Source organism: Myxocyprinus asiaticus, chromosome 19 (genome assembly GCF_019703515.2).
Source record: "Myxocyprinus asiaticus isolate MX2 ecotype Aquarium Trade chromosome 19, UBuf_Myxa_2, whole genome shotgun sequence".
NCBI lineage: Eukaryota > Metazoa > Chordata > Actinopteri > Cypriniformes > Catostomidae > Myxocyprinus > Myxocyprinus asiaticus.
In genome coordinates, this window is record NC_059362.1 from 9,652,674 (window position 1) to 9,672,567 (window position 19,894).

General features: G+C 40.1%; 1 protein-coding gene across 1 annotated transcript in view; it reads right to left on the bottom strand.

The window, feature by feature from the left end:
- The window catches only part of LOC127410315 (solute carrier family 22 member 6-A-like), a 31,652-nt gene extending 12,057 nt beyond the window's left edge, over positions 1 to 19,595 (bottom strand). Inside the window, exons 1-6 of the mRNA XM_051645514.1 lie at positions 18,944 to 19,595; positions 17,082 to 17,185; positions 8,961 to 9,115; positions 8,610 to 8,778; positions 3,782 to 3,908; positions 736 to 842 (exon numbers count right to left, since the gene is read on the bottom strand). Of these exons, the coding sequence (XP_051501474.1) occupies positions 736 to 842; positions 3,782 to 3,908; positions 8,610 to 8,778; positions 8,961 to 9,115; positions 17,082 to 17,185; positions 18,944 to 19,303 (1,022 nt within the window). The 5' untranslated portion in view covers positions 19,304 to 19,595. The remainder of the gene's footprint in view (positions 1 to 735; positions 843 to 3,781; positions 3,909 to 8,609; positions 8,779 to 8,960; positions 9,116 to 17,081; positions 17,186 to 18,943) is intronic.
- Positions 19,596 to 19,894: the final 299 nt, after the last annotated feature.

Here is a 19,894-nt window from a genome sequence, read left to right on the forward strand (position 1 = left end):
TAAGAATAAAAAGGGAAATGTGCATAATGTAGGGAAATTAGAATCACAGGCATGAAATGCAAGAATATGTGACTAAATTGTATTAATGCAAAACCAAATAAAAATTTAAATTAATTTAAAAAGACCCATGCACTTCCTTCTATACACTACTTGTTTTCCAGTAAAAATGTTGCAAATATCATTAATACGGCTACAATTAATTTAGAAGCAAAAAGATATTTAGACTTGTTTTTAGAGAATATATATATTGAATTATATTTATTTGTTTTGTTTAAACATAAACCTCAAATGTTAGATTTATGCTGCTTTAGATTTGAAGTGTAACTTTCATGAACAAAAATGAGGAATAACTGTAGTGTTTTGACATGAGTGTTTTTCTTTCTTTCTAATAACGGCCCTTGAATTGTGCAACTGAAACTTTTAAATGAGAGTAGCATTTTTCAGACTGAAATAAGAGTTTCAGTGATGTTGCTTTATAAAGTTCAAGTAATTTGCAGGTGCAGTCAAATTTAGACATTCTTGATATCTCTTTTTATCTTTTCCTCTTGCATCACTTCTTTCATTACCAGCCTTAATTAGCCTAACTTAGTCAGTTTCTTTATTCTTTTTGTTTGCTCTGAAAACTCTTGACCTGAGCTTTGAACATGTGAGTGGTGTTTCCTGGAGTCGAACTGTTGAATCATTCATTCTGAATTCAAGTTGTGTTGTTTGCAGTTAAGAATGCATTTTTTTTACCAGAGGTAGAACAGAATGAGGGACTGTTTCCTCATTGTGGGTGTCCGAACCAGATCGATGACTGTGTATTTCCGCAGATCTTGTAAATTCTCTGAGTTTTTAGTGCTCTGTAAATTAAGAGAGACCATTTTTAAGTCAAGAGACTCTTGAATGTGACTCCACTGTAGAAGTTGGAGGACTGAGAGTATTTTGAATATTCCTTTCTAAAGAGAGATGTACTGTTACATGGTTACATTACAGATAAAATGCAAATATCCGCAAAGCCCTGTGGGATAATCCAGCTAAAACTAGCGTAATGTGGTAACTGTGTCTTACAACATGGTAGCTGATTTCTAGCTGGTCCAGACTGGCTATTAGCTGGTCCAAAATGGTTAAGGTGATTAGCCAGCTGGACTACTAGTTGGTGGGGACCAAGCTGGGCTTGTAGATAATCTTGGTCATGGGTCCTGCTGGAAAAAAACCTGGTTATACCAGTTTAAGGTGGTCAAGCTGGTTTTTGGAACATGGTAGCCAGTTTGTTGCTGGTCCAAGATTGACTACCAGCTCAACCAGGTCCAGCTAATGAAAAATCTTGCAAATTCTAGCAAGACAAAGCTACCACCTATGACTTCCCCACATGCTTTAATACGTCCACCATTGTGCCTGTACCAAAGCAATCCAAAATCACTTGCTTAAATGACTGGCGTCCTGTTGCTCTGACCCCCATCGTCAGCAAATGCTTTAAAAGACTAATCAGAGATTACATCTGCTCTGTGCTGCCTGCCTCACTGGACTCACTGCAGTTTGCATACTGCAACAACCGCTCCACTGATGATGCCATTGCATCTATACTACACACTGCTCTCTCCCACATTAAAAAAGGAACACATATGTGAGAATGCTGTTTGTAGACTACAGCTCAGCATTCAACACCATAGTGCCCTCCAAGCTTGATGAGAAACTCCGTGCTCTGGGCTTAAACAGCTCGCTGTGCAGCTGGATCCTGGACTTCCTGTTCTCAGCCCACTCCTGTATTCCCTGTACACACATGACTGTGTGGCAACACATAGCTCCAATGCCATCATTAAGTTTGCTGATGATACGACGGTGATAGGTCTGATCATTGACAATGATGAAACAGCCTACAGAGAGGAGGTGCACACTCTGACATGCTGGTGTCAGGAGCACAACTTCTCCCTCAACATCAGCAAGACCAAGGAGCTTGTGGTGGACTTCAAGAGAAAAGACAGAGAACACAGCCCCATCACCATCAATGGAGCACCGGTGGAGAGAGTCAGCAGCTTCAAGTTCCTCGGTGTCCACATCACTGAGGAATCACCCTCAAATGCAAAGCCATGCAAAGGGTGGTGTGAACTGCCAGACACATCATCGGAGGTGAGCTTCCCTCCCTCCAGGACATCTATACCAGGCGGTGTGTGAAAAAAGCTCGGAGGATCATCAGAGACTCCAGCCACCAAAGCCATGTGCTGCTCTCACTGCTAAAATCAGGCAGGCAGTATCGCAGCATCAGGACCCACACCAGCCGACTTCATGACAGCTTCTTCCCCTTAGCAATCAGACTTTTGAACTCTTGATCGATCACGATACATATCATACATATTATCAGCACCGCACTTTATTAGCCTCAGACTAGACTCACATTTTATACTTCTCTTAAAAACACACTGGCAACTGACTATCAACCGACAGCTTTATACACTTATTTTGTGTATACTGTATATTATTAGGTGTATATTGTGTTGTGTAACAAAGGTGTAAACTGTGTTATGTGTAAATCAGATGTTTATTGTAATTGTCATACTGCTGTGTTCTTGGAACCGTACTCGAAGACTTTCACCCACTGTTGCACTTGTGTATATGCTTGAGTGACAGTAAAGGGATTTGATTTAATCTTCCATGGAACACAAAAAGACATATTAGGCAGAATGTTACCTTCTTTGACCATTTACTTTCATTGTATTTTAAAAAAAATACAATGAAAGTGTATTTACTTCCTTAGGAAGCTAAGGAAAGCTCAGCTGTCCCCCCACATCCTGCTGAACTTTTACCGCTGCACTATTGAAAGTATACTAACAACTGGCAACTGCACTGTCTCAGACAATAAGGCCCTCCAGTGAGTGGTGAAAACTGCCCAATACATCACTGGTGTTCAGCTACCCTCCATCAAAGACATTCACCACAAACGCTGCCTAAGGAGGGTGAGAAGCATTATCAAAGACACCTCTCACCCCAACCATGGTCTGTTTACTCATCTCCCATCTGGGAGACCCTATAGGAGTCTGCGCTGTCACACCAGCAGACTCAGGAACAGTTTCTTTCCCTCAGCTGTCAGCCTACTGAACTCTAAACTCAGGCGCTGAACACTACATCCCACTCAGACTACATATTTTTTTTTTTGCACATTCCCTTGCACATTTCTTTGCACATAATTTCTACCTCTTGATACCACATGCACTGTTATGGTCACCGGCCATATATATATATATATTTACATATTTATACTTCATTCTGTGCAATGCACCTTCAGAGTTTATACTTCTTCATTTGCACCTTGTACTGCATTCATAGACATTTGCATTGAGCTGGTCTCTGCTTCTCTACCTCATAACATTGCACTCCATAAAAATCTTTATTGTATATATTTATATATATATTTTTTATATATACTTATTGCTATTTGCACTTCTGGTTAGATGCTAACTGCATTTCATTGGCTCTGTACCTGTACTCTGCACAATGACAATAAAGTTGAATCTAATCTAATCTAATCTAAAATTGATGACTGAGGCTGTCAGTCTCTAAAGAGGGACAGATATGTCACTGTCATTATTATCTTGAGCAATACAAGTGTCGCTTTGATATGCCAAATTAGAGTTTTGTGATAACTTTAAATAAACACACCCCTAAGCACATAAATCTAAACACACTGTGGATGGACGCTTTATATGTCTCTTCCTGTCTAAGTGGGTGGCTCTTGACCAGAATAGGCTACAAAGTGGACCAGAAGTCCAAAGTTTGGCTACTTGAGACTACAAGTATACAAGACCTGGCAAAGCTCAATGTCGTCATAGTCCAGTGGTTTGCCGTTTATAAGTGCTGCCTTACGAATCAGATCCAATGCCTCTTCATGCTTCTGATTGGCCATCAACCAACGGGCCGACTTTGGAAGCACCCTGTGAACACACAAACATAAACATACATGAATACCAGGATACACATGCAAGCACGTACATGCACACATACATTTCCTGGAAAAGCAAACAAAAACATGAACGATGGGCATTGATATTAAAGCTGCGCTACATAATTTTGTGCTCTCAAGCGACATTTGTGGTTGAAACTTAAAATTACAAGTAATTCGCGGAAGAATACATTACTTCAGTTGTTCTTCGGCACTGCTCTTCTGGCGGATGAGTCTCCTAATTTGAGCTTACCTGGACATCACCTGTGTGTGATCATGACTGGGGCCGGAGTCATAATGTGCTGTTTTCATGTCGATATTATGTTATACGAATAAACATTTAAAACTTAAATATTACTTGCTTTGATGAAGATAAACAACACTCTTATTTACATATTTGAATTAATTTTACACTTAAATCGCTTTTCTGACACTACACTCAAAGCACTTTTAAATAGAGAACATGGGACTCTCCTCAGCCACCACCAGTATATCTTAATATGATTATTCAAGTGTTTTATCTACTATTAATGTTTGAATTTTACTACAGTTTTCAATTTAAGAGGTTAAACTTGTGATATGGCTGATACGATTTCAATAGAAGACTTTATTATTTTCATACTATATTGTCCAGCCTCAGTTATTACAATAGCATGTTTATGCAATGCACACAATAACACAGTAAACTAAAAACATAAAATAAGGATTCAATAATGATGGGGATAAAATGTACTTTATTAATCGCAAAAATAACATGCTTAAATATGCAATATATATAACAATTACAAGAAGTCAATTTTAGTCACAGCAACTTCCCCCGACAACGTAGATACATCACGATTGGTTAACACACGAGTAATGTTTGATTCATACAAGCATGACAAGCAATATGAGCTTCGACAACCCTACCAGACAACATATCCAAGCATTATAGCAGGTAAACAACTTCGCCAAACGGAAAACAGGTAAAGATCCATCCAGACTGCAGTGATGCTGTCCTGAACTGTGTCCTGTTACTGAACCGAGCTGAACAGCATAGTTAGTTTCTCCAGCCGGAATATGAGACAGCCGGTACTTCTTTCCTGTGTGTGCGGACATGATGTAATGATGCAAGGATGAACGACATAAGCCAGTGGTTTCGCACCACATCGAACCCGACAGCTCAAAATACAAATCATTTTTATAGGCTTACCGTATTGAATCGGGGTAAGGTAAGAACATTGTTTTGAACACTGATAGTTTATGTACTCAAACAATAATGGCAAATTGTTCATTTTTAACCAACAAATCTTACATAGTGCAGCTTTAAAGTTTGAAACTTGCCAATCACACTCTGCCTAGTTCTTTGCCTATTAAACATTTTATCTGCATCTGAAAGCTAAGGCAACTTCCTTGATGCCTCACTTTCCAGTAAGTCAATGACTTCACAGGTAGAATTTTATGTATAAAAGTACCTTGTAAGCAAACTGGTTTCTGATAGCCTTCTAAGGGGCTGTTTACACGACAACGTTTTCAACTAAAAAACGGAAAACTTAAGCGTTTTGGCTGTTCATTTACATGACAACGGCGTTTTGGGGCCTGAAAACGCAAACTTTTGAAAACGGTGCCGTGATCCGTGTGAACGGGGATCGTTTTGACAACGTTGTCGTCTGTATGTGAAACTTTTCAAAAACCCAAAGGAAAAACATTTCAGTTTTTAGTACATCGTTGTCGTGTAAACGTACCCTAAAGCTGAATTCTATTTAACTCGGAAAGTCAGAATTTCCAACAAGGAAAAAGTGCAATGGAATACCCCTTGAAGTCAGACTTTTTTGGTGAACTATTCTTTTAAGTCCGTCCTAATGGGATGCTCATCCCCCATCCAGTTGCTGGTCTATGTACTCATGCATCAGATGGACGCTTTGAGCATCTTACTTTAGTGAAACACGAAGTACCAGTTTTCAGAGTCTTTAGTCAAAAGCGCTGTGTTTTTAGGATGCAGTGTCAAGTTAAATGTAGTTTTACAGTGGATATAAAAAGTCTACACACCCCTGTTAAAACAGCAGGTTTTTGTGATGTAAACAATTAAACAAAGATAAACCATATCAGACTTTTTGCACCTTTAATGTAAAAATTACAACCTATGCAATGGCACTGAAAACCAAAGTGACACATTTCAGAGAAAAAAATATAAATAAAAAACTTAGAATAACTTAACTGCATAAGTGTGCACACCCTTTTATAATTGGGTATGTGGCTGTGTTCAGAATCAACCAATCATCAAGCTCATGTGAAATAGTACACACCTGTCTTCACCTGAAGAGACTCGATTAACTCCAAATAAATCTCAGCTGTTCTTGTAGGATTTTTCTGACATCTTCTTGGTTGCATGCTACTACAAGGGCCATGGGTCACAAAGAGCTTACAAAGCATCAATGGGATCTCATTGTTGAAAGGTATCCCTCAGGTGAGGGCTACAGTTTTTTTTTCCAAGGCATTAGATATACCATGGAACACAGAGAAGACAGTCATTAACAAGTGGAGAAAGTATGGCACAACAGTGACATTATCAAGAACAGGACATCCCTCCAAAATTGATGAGAAGACAAAGAGAAAACTGGTCAGGGTGGCTGTCAAGAGGCCTAGAGCAACATTAAAGGAGCTGCAGCTCTTTCTGGCAAGTTCTAGTTGCTCCCTACATGTGACAACTGTCTCCCATACTCTTCATCTGTCTGGGCTATGGGGCAGGGTGGCAAGATCAAGCCTTTTCTGACGAAAAAACAAAAAACATCCAAGCCTGGCAGAAACCTATATCCAGTCTCCCAAAACCATGTAGAAAAATGTGTTATGGTCTGATGAGACCAAGATTGAACTTTTTGCCCAAAATTGTAAAAGGTATGTTTGGCGCAAAAACAACACAGCACATCAGCAAAAGAATACCATACCCATGGCGAAGCAGGGTGATGGCAGCATCATGCTTTGGGGCTGTTTTATTTCAGCTGTAACTGAGGCTTTAATGAAGGTGGAGGGAATTATGAGTCAATTTTGGCACAGAACCTTCTGGCATCTGCTAGAATGCTGAAAATGAAGAGATCTTTCACATTTCAGCATGACAATGATCCAAAGCACATATCCAAATTAACAAAAGAATGCCTTCAGCAAAAAAAGATTAATGTTTTGGAATGGCCCAGCCAGAGCCCAGACCTGAATCCTATAGAAAATCTGTGGGGGGACCTGAAGAGGGCCGTACACAGGAGATGCCCTTGTGTAACTTTTGCTGGCGCTGGCAATGACAATGCAGACGAAGACGAAGAAATAAAGAACCCAAGTGCAAATGTATTCCAACAGTGTATCCAAAACCCTAACTACAATCATAAATAAACATAAACATGAACTTGACATAACATAAACTTGGCTTGGCATTACTAGACTAGACATAAACTTGAATAATCCAACAAAGTTACATTCACCAACAATACCTGACCATGGACCATGGAAAACATGAGGGTTAAATACATGACATGGGAGAACACATGACAAAGATAACCAATAAACACAAAGAACTCTAAACAACATAAAAAGACAATCAACCAATGAAATCAAGACACATGAACATGGAGGGAAACATGAAATCACATGACAAGGGAACCACATGACATGAAACAGGAATAATAGACATGAAAAACATGAACCAACAAAATACACAATTTGACAGATCTGGAACTCTTTTGCAAAGAAGAGTCAAGATGTGCCAAGCTAACTGATCCAAACAGACTGAGTGCTGTAATAAAATCAAAGGGTGCTTCAACTAAGTATTAGTTCAGGGATGTGCACACTTATGAAGTTAGGTTATTCTAAGTTTTTATTTTTATTTATTATTTTCTCTGAAATGTGTCACTTTGGTTTTCAGTGGCATTGCATAGGTTGTAATTTTTACATTAAAGGTGCAAAAATTCTGATATGATTTATATTTGTTTAATTCTTTACATCACAAAAACCTGCTTTTTTAACAGGGGTGTGTAGATGTTTAATATCCACTGTAAATGCTTTAAAAAGCATACCGAGATCCCTGCATTCTGTTGTGCTAGGTCCAGCTGACTTTGAGCGCAAAAGCCCGTCGGTGGAAGGCTGTGCTGCCTTTTTCTCTCGTTGGTTTAACAAGGCGTGTTGCCTGTATAGCTGGAGTGCTGACTGCCTCCTACTGCAACATCAAGGTGGTATATCAAGCTTGAATTGGTCTGATGGTTGAAATTATTTTTTCGTATGGATCGGGGGCATGATTAAATTGATAATTTTTTTGAATGCATTATTTTTCATATAATTAATTGGACTAAATTAACGTGTTAAATCGACAGTATGTTTCATGTTCTGTTATAAACATTTGCTGCGTTCAAGGCTCCTTCAGATGTCATTTTATTCTTTCATCCAACTGTTCACAGGATTGTGAGGGTGCAAGGACACATCTATGTTATCTTAAAAAAATGACTAGATGAAGACATCTCCTAAGATATTTATGCAAACAATGGATTCTGATGTGCCTTGATGCCGTCCCACATCCACATACAGCCTTTTTAAGCTTTTGGACGCAGCCCTCTTTTCCCTCTCTCCGTCCTTCCTTCTTTCCCCCTCCCTTCAGCGAGGGAGCATTAAAGCAGTGAATATGTCTCCTTATGACCTGTTTGTGTGCTTCCTATAAATGAGCGTGCAATCTCACCAGATGTAGAACAGGAAGAGGAAGCCAGGAGCGGAAATGGCCAACTGCAGATTACGCCAATCTCGGATAAGGTAGGCCACCCCTGCCAGTAGGATGTAGCCAAAACCAAAGAAGTAGTCTGTGATGACACCTGCCAGCATGCGTTTTTTGGGGCCCGTCCACTCAGTACCTGCAGAACCAGACAGAACACACACAGTAAACAGTGAAGTACACTCACAGTAAACCAAACAGTTCTCTCTTGTTGTCTCTCGCTACAATATGTCTTTGATAATTAGTTTTTTCTGGTTCTGAAGAGCTTGAGAAAACAGAACAGGGTAAGATGTTGAAGTCTTTAATGGATGTCTTACTTACCCAACACAAATGCATTCATGATCACTGCCGACACTGTCATGCCCACCACGAAGCGGAGCAGGACATAAATGTAGAAATTAGGGGCGAAAGCTGCACCCACTCCAAAAATGGCCTGCACTGCTAAACCGATCAGTATGATCATTCTGCGGCCGTACCTAAAAAAAGCACAAAACCTCAGTTTGCTTACTGTGTGATTTAGCTTAGTTAAGGCTGGATTACACTACATGATTTCAGCCCAGATTTGTAGCTGGGCTGAGTTCATGCTCGTCAACTTCAGTCTGCAGATTTTTGGGCCAGTCAGAGTTGACAGATTTTTCATAAAATCATGTTGGATATGATGAGTACAGACTCTGATTTCTTACCCTCAGACTACGATTCCCTTTAGTCAGAAGATATCAAACGTGTGATATTTTAGAGTTGGCTATTGAGAAAATCCTGCAATGGATGTTCATATGATGCTGATCTGAAATCATATGGTGAGCACCCAAAGGAAATGGAGCGCACGGGGTGACAAAGCTCAAGAAATGGATATTGCGAACAAGTGCTCAAATTGGAGCTTAACTTTTAAGGCCACTCAACTCTAACTCATGTCACAGTCTCTGTCTTTTCACCTAAGACTGCACCCAAATGCGTTTGGCCCATTTCTTTCACGACTCGGAACAGAGCAGCAACAACAATGGCAGCCAGCTCCTATATCCATGTTTGTTTACATATGTCATCGTCTCTTAGAATGGGAGGGATTTTGTCATCCAATTGAATGGACTTGACAGTTGGGTAGTGCGCGATCATTAGTCGTTTGGTTTGTGATGCTCAGTTTCTACCTGTAGCCAATTACTGTGTCGGTAAGTTTGTGATAGCTAGTATTTGTAGAATCTAATCAGATTTTTAAAGTTGTGTAGTGTAATCCAGCCTGTAGTTTGTGTTCATGGGTGGATTTCGTAAAACTTCTGAGGGGGAAATTCATTAACCCTTATATTGCGTTCCGGTCAAAACTGACCGATTAAATTATTTTTTCTTCTGAAAACTGTAGTGTATTTTATCCAGTTGAAATAAAATTCCATGACTTTGTTCACACAGGGCATCTGAACACACAAATGTTTTTAGATTATTTTCATAGTTTTACTGGTTTTATTACACTTTGTTTCACCTGTGGTGTTCCCGGTCTGAATGAATGGATTAGACTACAAAATACAGAAATATTAAGTGACCAGGAGCATTCCAATCCTTTAGATGAGCACATATGTGGATGTGTGCTTGCACACACAAAGTCCTTGAACATGTGTGCGCACTCATTCTCTCACGCACGCACGCACACACACACACACACACACAAACACACACATGTTGGGTTTTCATGTTTTATGAGGACTCTCCATAGACATAATGGTTTTTATATTGTACAATCTTTATATTCTATCCCCTAACCCTAACCCTACCCCTAAACCTAACCCTCACAGAAAACTTTCTGCATTTTTACATTTTCAAAAAAACATAGTTTAGTATGTTTTATAAGCTGTTTTCCTCATGGGGACCGACTGATTGTCCCCACAATGTCAAAAATAGGGAACGTAGGGAATACCTGGCACACACACACACACACACACACACATCATCGTGGGGACTTTCCATAGACTTCTATGGATTTTAAACGGATCTAACGATAATTTCTATCCCCTAACCCTACCCCTAAACCTAACCCACACAGAAACCTTTTTGCATTTTTACATTTTCAAAAAACACCGTTTAGTATGTTTACTAAGCGATTTCCCTTGTGGGGACTGCTGGCTGGTCCCCACAATGAAGGTTAAACCTATACACACACAAATACAACATGTGTTGAGCACCCTTTTGTGCATCATCTTTCCATGTACACTTTTTGAGGAATATATCAAGATCTACTTATTATACTATGTTGTTTTTGGGCTCGTTTGAATCGGGATAGTCTGCTCTAAGTTACTATATGTTATTGTCTATGTTATATGTATGTTTCAGGAAGTAATAAGGAAAAACGTGACATAAAGACACTCCTGCTTATTATATTTATGCGTCAGTGTGAAACAAATTTGCTCATTGCATTTTCCTAATTGTGACCTTTACAACGATATACAGTGCATCCGGAAAGTTTTCACAGCGCTTCACTTTTTCCACATTTTGTTATGTTACAGCCTTATTCCAAAATGGATTAAATTCATTATTTTCCTCAAAATTCTACAAACAATACCCCATAATGACAACATGAAAGAAGTTTGTTTGAAATCTTTGCAAAGTTTATTAAAAATAAAAAACGAAAAAAAAAAAAAATCACATGTAAATAAATATTCACATCCTTTGCTCAATACTTTGTTGAAGCACCTTTGGCACCAATTACAGCCTTAAGTCTTTTTGAGTATGATGCTACAAGCTTGGCACACCTATTTTTGGGCAGTTTTTCCCATTCTTTTTTGCAGGACCTCTCAAGCTCCATCAGGTTGGATTGGGAGCGTCGATGCACAGCCATTTTCAGATCTCTCCAGAGATGTTCAATTGGGTTCAAGTCTGGGGTCTGGCTGGGCCACTCAAGGACATTCACAGAGTTGTCCCTAAGCCACTCCTTTGTTATCTTGGCTGTGTGCTTAGGGTTGTCCTGTTGGAAGATGAACCTTCGCCCCAGTCTGAGGTCCAGAGTGCTCTGGAGCAGGTTTTCATCAAGGATGTCTCTGTATGTTGCTGCATTCATCTTTCCCTCGATCTTGACTAGTCTCTCAGTTCCTGCCGCTGAAAAACATCCCCACAGCATGATGCTGCCACCATCATGCTTCACTGTAGGGATGGTATTGGCCAGGTGATGAGCAGTGCCTGGTTTCTTCCAGACATGACGCTTGCAATTCAGGCCAAAGTGTTCAATCTTTGTTTCATCAGACCAGAGAATTTTGTTTCTCATGGTCTGAGAGTCCTCCAGGCAGGCTGTCATGTGCCTTTTACTGAGGAGTGGCTTCTGTCTGGCCACTCTACCATACAGGCCTGATTGGTCGAGTGCTGCAGAGATGGTTGTTCTTTTGGAAGGTTCTCCTCTCTCCACAGAGAAACGCTGGAACTCTGTCAGAGTGACCATCGGGTTCTTGGTCACCTCCCTGACTAAGGCCCTTCTCCCCCGATTGCTCAGTTTGGTCGGGTGGCCAGCTCTAGGAAGAGTCCTTGTGGTTCCAAACTTCTTCCATTTACGGATGACGGAGGCCACTGTGCTCATTAGGACCTTCAATGCTGCAGAAATTTTTCTGTACCCTTCCCCAGATCTGTGCCTCGATACAATCCTGTCTTGGTGGTCTACAGACAATTCCTTGGACTTCATGGCTTGGTTTGTTCTCTGACATGCACTGTTAACTGTGGGACCTTATATAGACAGGTGTGTGCCTTTCCAAATCATGTCCAATCAACTGAATTTATCACAGGTGGACTCCAATCAAGTTGTAGAAACATCTCAATGATGAACAATGGAAACAGGATGCACCTGAGCTCAATTTTGAGTGTCATGTCAAAGGCTGTGAATACTTATGTACATGTGATTTTTTTCGTTTTTTATTTTTAATTAATTTGCAAAGATTTCAAACAAACTTCTTTCACATTGTCATTATGGGGTATTGTTTGCAGAATTTTGAGGAAAATAATGAATTTAATCCATTTTGGAATAAGACTGTAACATAACAAAATGTGGAAAAAGCGAAGCACTGTGAATACTTTCTGGATGCACTGTATAACACATAGCTATTTCATCTTTTTATGTTTTTACCAACTCTGAATATAATTGTTGTGATAACAAATTTGCAAATTATGAGAACAAAACAGTTCTAATTTGTCAAATTAAAAAGCATTATTTAAGAATAGGCAGGATCAGCTATATGCATTGTTCAGAGTTCAGATTCTAAGCCTTAAAATTACACCTATTTTGTTTAGATCAAGCAAGTAATTATTAATTTATTACATTATTATTTTTCTGCAGGGAGTGCCCCCCACTAGCATAATCTCTGTATAAGCTCAATTCAATAAATCAATATATATATATGTTAAAAAAAGAAGTACAAAACTTATAATAAAGGCTGAAATGCGCTCAAAGACTGGCTGATCAAATCACAGACATGGAACAACAATACCTGGACTCAGTTATTATTATTCTTGGGGATTTCAACAAAGAAAATCTCACACGTGAACTGCCCAAATACAAACAGCACATTACATGCCCCACCAGAGACATGTAATTGTTGCTACACAACAATAAAGGATGCATATCACTCTGTCTCTAGAGCAGCTTTGGGACTCTCTGATCACCGTCTGGTTCATCTTCTTCTAACCTACAGGCAGAAATTAAAATCAACCAAGCCAGTAGTAAGGACTGTAAAGAGATGGACCAATGAAGCAGAGGGGGAACTACAAGCCTGCTTCGATTGCACGGATTGGAGTGTTTTTGAGGCTGCAGCCACAGACCTGGACGAGCTCACAGATACTGTTACATCATATATCAGTTTCTGTGAGGATATGTGCATTCCTACTAGGACTTATTTAAAGTTCAACAACGACAAACCGTGGTTTACAGCAGAACTCAGGCAGCTTCTTTCGGAAACAAAAGACGAGGAAAGCTTCAGGCCCAGATGGCGTCTCACCAGCGTGTCTTCGATCCAGTGCTAACAAGCTAGCCCCCATCTTCACACAGATCTTTAATAGATCACTGGAGCAGTGTGAAGTCCCATGCTGCTTCAAACACTCAATCATTATTCCTGTCCCAAAGAAACCAAAAATCACAGGACATAATGACTACAGACCTGTCGCCCTGACATCTGTGGTCATGAAATCATTTGAGAGACTGGTGTTGGCCCACCTGAAGAACATCACTGGACCCTTTCTAGATCCCCTTATATTTGCTTATTGAGCAAACAGGTCATGCAGTCAACATGGGATTGCATCATATCCTGCAACATCTGGACAGACCAGGGACATATGCAAGGATCCTTTTTGTGGACTTCAGTTCGGCTTTCAACATCATCATCCCAGCTATTCTCCGGACTAAACTACACCAACTCTCTGTTCCCATGTCTATCTGTCAGTGGATTGCTACACAACAGTCTGTCAGTGGATTACCAGCTTTCTGATGGACAGGCACCAGCTTGTGAGACTTATAATTAATAAATGCATTTATTTATCACACATTATACATATACAGTGAAATTCTTATTTTTTTTTAATTTTTTTTTTTTACATATCCCAGCTAAGCTGGGGTCAGAGTGCAGGGTCAGCCATGATATTTTTTTCCTGGGTGCCCCAGGAGCAGATAGGGTTAAGGTCCTTGTTCAAGGCCCAACAGTGGCATCTTGGCAGTGCTGGGGCTTGAATCCCCAACCTTCTGATCAGTAACCCAGAGCCTTAACCACTGAGCCACCACTGCCCACTTCCAGCACCTGTACAATCAGCACTGGTGCCCCCCAGGCACCAGGGATGTGTGCTCTCCCCACTACTCTTCTCCCTCTACACCAGTGACTGCATCGCCAAGGACCCCTCTGTCAAGCTCCTGAAGTTTGCTGATGACACCACTGTCATCCGAGATGACGATGAGTCTGCATACAGAAGGGAGGTTGAACAGCTGGCTGTCTGGTGCAGTAAAAATAACCTTGAGCTGAACACACTCAAAACGGTGGAGATGATTGTGAACACCCCAACACTGACCCCCCTCACCATTCTAAACAGCACTGTGGCAGCAGTGGAGTCATTCAGGTTACTGGGCACTACCATCTCACAGGACCTGAAGTGGGAGACACACATTGACTCCATTGTGAAAAAGGCCTAGCAGAGGTTGTACTTCCTTCGCCAGTTGAGGAAGTTCAACCTGCCACAGGTGCTGCTGATACAGTTCTACTCAGCAGTCAATGAATCTGTCCTCTGCATTTCAAAAACTGTCTGGTTTGGTTCAGCTATGAAATCAGACATCAGAAGACTACAAAGGATAGTTCGGACTGCTGAGAGGATTATTGGTTGCCCCCTGCCCCCCCCCCTTCAAGAACTATACACTTCCAGAGTGAGGAAGAAGGCTGGAAAAATCCCACTCACCCTGTCCATTACCTTTTTGAACTGTTGCCTTCTGGCCGACACTTCAGAGCTCTGAGCACCAGAACCATCAGGCACAGGAACAGTTTTTTCCCTCAGGCTATTCATCTCATGAACAGTTAAATTGCCCCATTGAGCAATAACTATGTGCAATACACAGTTTAGTCTTTTTTATATTTATCCAACACATCCAAACTCTTCTGCCATTTCATTCCTCTGGGAAAAAAAAAAAAAAAAAAAAAAAAAACTAAAAAACATTTGCACTATACATAACAGATTTGTATTTGCACTATACATAACAGATAACAGATTTGTATTAGATTGCACTACGTGTGTGTCTGTGTGTGTATGTACGTATGTGTATAACTATTTTTTCTTTTTTATTATTATCTATGTCTTGCTGCTATTTTTGTATTGTTTTTGTATTGTTGTACACTGGAAGCTCCTGTCACCAAGACAAATTCCTTGTATGTGTAAGCATACTTGGCAATAAAGCTGATTCTGATTCTGAATATGAGAGATTTATTACCAATCTAAGTGGGCCGGTCATTTTTGACCAGAAACACAAAAGGTGTTAGCACAAACGAACACAACACAAGGGTAAAGAATCTGTTGCCGCTGCAGATAGTGTCATTTAATTGCATACTATATCTGTGTTGTTTTAGGGTCTGATTCACTAACATCATTAGCATGGCCGAAAATCGGACAGTTTCCTAGACAGTATTATTCTCTCCAGCCTTTCCAGTATAATGAGCATTCCACCCCACATTCTCCCTTTGGTTTATTCACACCACAGTGCTGGTTTTGTCTCTCCGACACGGAGATGTGAACATGTGCTGTGAACATTAGAGGCGCGCTCTGAAACCACTGCGTTTCCAAAACCTCAGAAACTTCTAATTTGGTTACAGCACAACCCAGCTAACAAATTTATGTTCTTAAAATGTTTTCCAAAAGTTATTTTGTGATTGTGGGAACATGAAAATGTTCAGTTTTCCTAAAGTAAGTTGAAATTGTTTTTGGTTGGCATAACATTCCTAAAAACATAACTTTATTTGCCAACTTCTGGATGAGTTTTTTTGTATTTTATTTTTATTGGTAAGGTTCCATTCATTAACATTAGTTAATGCAGTAGGTATCATGAACTAACAATGAAATGTTTTTTTTTTACAGCATTTATTAAACTTTGTTAATGTAAGTTAATAAAAATAAAATGTTAATTGTTTGTTCATGTTAGATTATAGTGCATTAACTAATGTTAACATACAACTTTAGATTTAAAAAATGTATTACTTTATGTTGAAATGAACATTAACTGGATTAATATATGCTGTAAAAGTATTGTTCATTGTTAGTTGATGTTAACTAATGTTGTTAACTAATGTTAAGTAATGGGACCTTATTGTAAAGTGTTACCTTTAAATCTAATGATGTAAGAACAATGCTGCTCTTGGAATGTTTTCTTCTAACATTAGGAGAACCTTTACCAAATACTAATTACATCATACGGATTTTCCATTAACTAAATTTTTTACTAAACTTTATATAATGTCAGTCAAAGTTGTTGGAATGTTCCCTGTTAGATGAAAAAGAAGCATTCAAGCATTCAATCATCCTTCTCACAATAAATATCAGTAAATAAAACCAGAACCACTCAAATAGACATCCGCATACAGGAGAGAGGCCCTCCCAGCCATCTCAAGTGTGTGTAAATAAGCGGTGAAGATGGTGCATTGAGGTTCTCACAGACAGAGTCGCATTGTCAGCTTGTTGATTTGCTGTGTTCAGCTGGAAGGATGTGTTTGCGGTGTAAAAAAGTACTCCAGTGACCAATTTATGTAACATATCCAAAACCTCCTGGTATTTAGGGTCTTGTCCAGGCATGCACAGTTTGTTAATGATCTCTTAAGTGATGTCACTCAGAATGGTTTGTAAGCATGACATGATATCATTCATAAAATTTCAGATTCTTTTTTTTTTTTTTTACCTGAGAATCTTCATGCATTTATGTGTCTGTGTGTATGTCTTAAGTTATCTTGAGGTGCTTCTACTTACTTATCAGCAAGGGCACCAAACAGCACAGCACCAACCAGCAGCCCAAACATATAGATAGATGAACCAATGTTGTTCAAAGTGGCATTTTCACACACTAGATCCCACTGTAATATAAGGAGATGGGAAAGTGGAATGAATTGGTGAAAAAAACAGGTCATACAATCCTAAGGTGTTCAAGCTGGTTTTTAGACAATGGTGGCTGGTTTGTTGCTTGTCAAAGGTGGGTTACCAGTCCTAACCAGCCTGACCAGTATGGTCTACCAAGTTGAAAAGAGTTTCACCAGCTGGTAGTCCAGCTGACCAAACATCTAAACCAGATTTGACCAAAAATGACTAGTTTAGACCAGCTTATTACCATATACAGTAAAAACAGCTACCACCAAAAGCTAGTTGGTAACACTTTACAATAAGGTTCTATTTGTTTACACTAGTAAATGCATTAGGTACAATGAAGTAACAATTAACAATATATTTGTAACAGAATTTTATTAATCTTGCTTAATATTGATTTAATTGTTCATTGTCATTATCTCATAATGAATAAACTATTGTTAACATATACCACTTTTAATTTGACAATTTGGACATAATGTGTTTTTTGCTTTCCAACGAAATAATTAAAATATAAGTTCAGTATGAATTCAATAATAATAAATTATTGTCTTTTTTCTAAGAGGGCAGAAAAATGTCATGTCAACTGCCCATTGACTGTGTTATACACTGTGCCTTTCCTTTAGAGATTTGGCTGGATCTTAGAAGTTATTTGGTTCAGAAACCCTCTCCTCCCCATATCTATGCCCCATACACCTGGACTAGAGACAGACCAGTCCCAAAATCCTCTCTTCTTCTGCTCCCCTCTTTGCTCCCCTTCCCTTCACTCGCCTCAGCTCGGCAGCTGGATAGCATTGAGCAGTATCAGATGGTCGGACCCCCTTTGTGAGGCTGCTCCGATGTCCAGTGTTCATAAATCAAAGCAGGTTCTTCTGGTAGGTCCTGCTGCGAGCAACTCATGTGTCCTGCTCCCATTCTCCATGTCACATGTAGCGAGACAAAGGCCGTTCCATTGGCCCATCTCACAGCTTTGTGAGTTACATCTCTTTTAATGAAGCGGTCTTAGATTCCTTCACCACAGGAGGCCAGAAAATCTCACTGCAGCCCGGCACTCAAACCATCTAAACCACACCACACGACCAGCTCATATAACACCAGAAAGAACTTACAACGTGTCCTAACCATACGTAACACAATAAAGCAAAAAGCGATAAAAGATATCCCATGTTAATCAGAGTTTTGTCCTAACCAGCCGTGACCACAATAGCCCCACCCACTGTGAACTTTCATTGGTTCAAAAACCCACTCCACATAACTATATACTTTATATCAACTAGACACATCAAAGTTTGACAACATTTAAGTTTGACTAAGCCTTATCTAAAAGTTTAAACTAGTTTTACATTTTTGTCATTTTAATGATTATACAGACATTACAGTAAGACAAAGCAAGCTAGCTAGATAGTCAGAAGCTTCATCCGAAACCGCATACTGTCACAGTATGTACTGTATTTGATGAAATACGCACTTCTGTTCTTGTGACCAGAATATATGACATAATAACAACAACTGTGAAAACTATCTGCTCTGTTTATGTTAAACAAGCCCCATTTAAGCAGAAGAAACAATTATCTTGGTATATATAGTACAGTTGAGAAGAGCCGTCCGACGTTCAGTGTGGACAGACAGATCTTATTGCATCACGTCTGGTTAGGACACAATGTTATGAAGCACCTTGTGGGAAGCATCATGTTATATCACAAAAATACTGCCTCCTTATACAACCCCAATGTTATGAGACTAGCACTCACCTCTGTGGCGACAGTGCTGAGGAAGACATCTTTACTGAACTCCCATCCACCCTTGCAACCAGTCGAGTGCTCAGTAATTGGTAGGTTGAGGCCACTGTGATTGAGCTGGGACGGTGGGCTGTGCTGAAAAGAAGAGCATGACTCACCAGAAGCGTTGCTAAAGTTGAGGCCCAACCCAAGACCGCCACCGTCAACTGGTGGCCAGGTGGATCTGCACAGGTGAGGGGGCACGGCACCAGTAAATATAGACACCAACATGTGGAAGGCCAAGAAGATCTGTGGCAGACAGATCCACACATAAAGCGTCTTCTGGAAGCGTCCAAACCCACCAATCCGGTCCAGGACCTCGTCAAAATTCATCCTGCCTGCCCTTGAAAGCCACTAAATGAACTCTCACATGTATCTATTCAGATAAGGATGACTGGGCCCAGGATTCTTTGGACACTCCAGGACTTTGAGTCTGTGTATTTGTGTGTAATGCTCTAGATGATGTCAGGTCAGTATTATGATGATTTTAATGCTATCTGGTTAAAGCCAGGAGGGACAGGCGCAGTGTGAATGGCTGGCGTGGGTCTTCTCACACCTGTAGCAGAGAAAGAGGGAGGGAGAGCGAGAGTAAGTGAGAGAAAGAGAGCGGTACAGAGGTGGAGAGGGCTGCAGCTGAGTTCTAGCCGTTCTAGTTGTTCGAGGGTAATATAAGGAGGGAAGGCTGGGAGTGACCCAGATATCTGAAATGAGCCAGTGAGAGGGAGGGGGAGGAGCCAATGAGCAGGAATGGGGGAGTCTTTTGGGTGAGGGGGAGGAGCTTACCTATGCCCCAATGAGAGAACCTTACTTTGAAACTCTCTCATCTGCATTTCAAACTTGCGTACACTGTTTCATTCCTCTCTTCTCTCAACCCCCACCTGCTTCTTCCTCTTTCTATTATTTCATTCACAGACTTTATGCCTG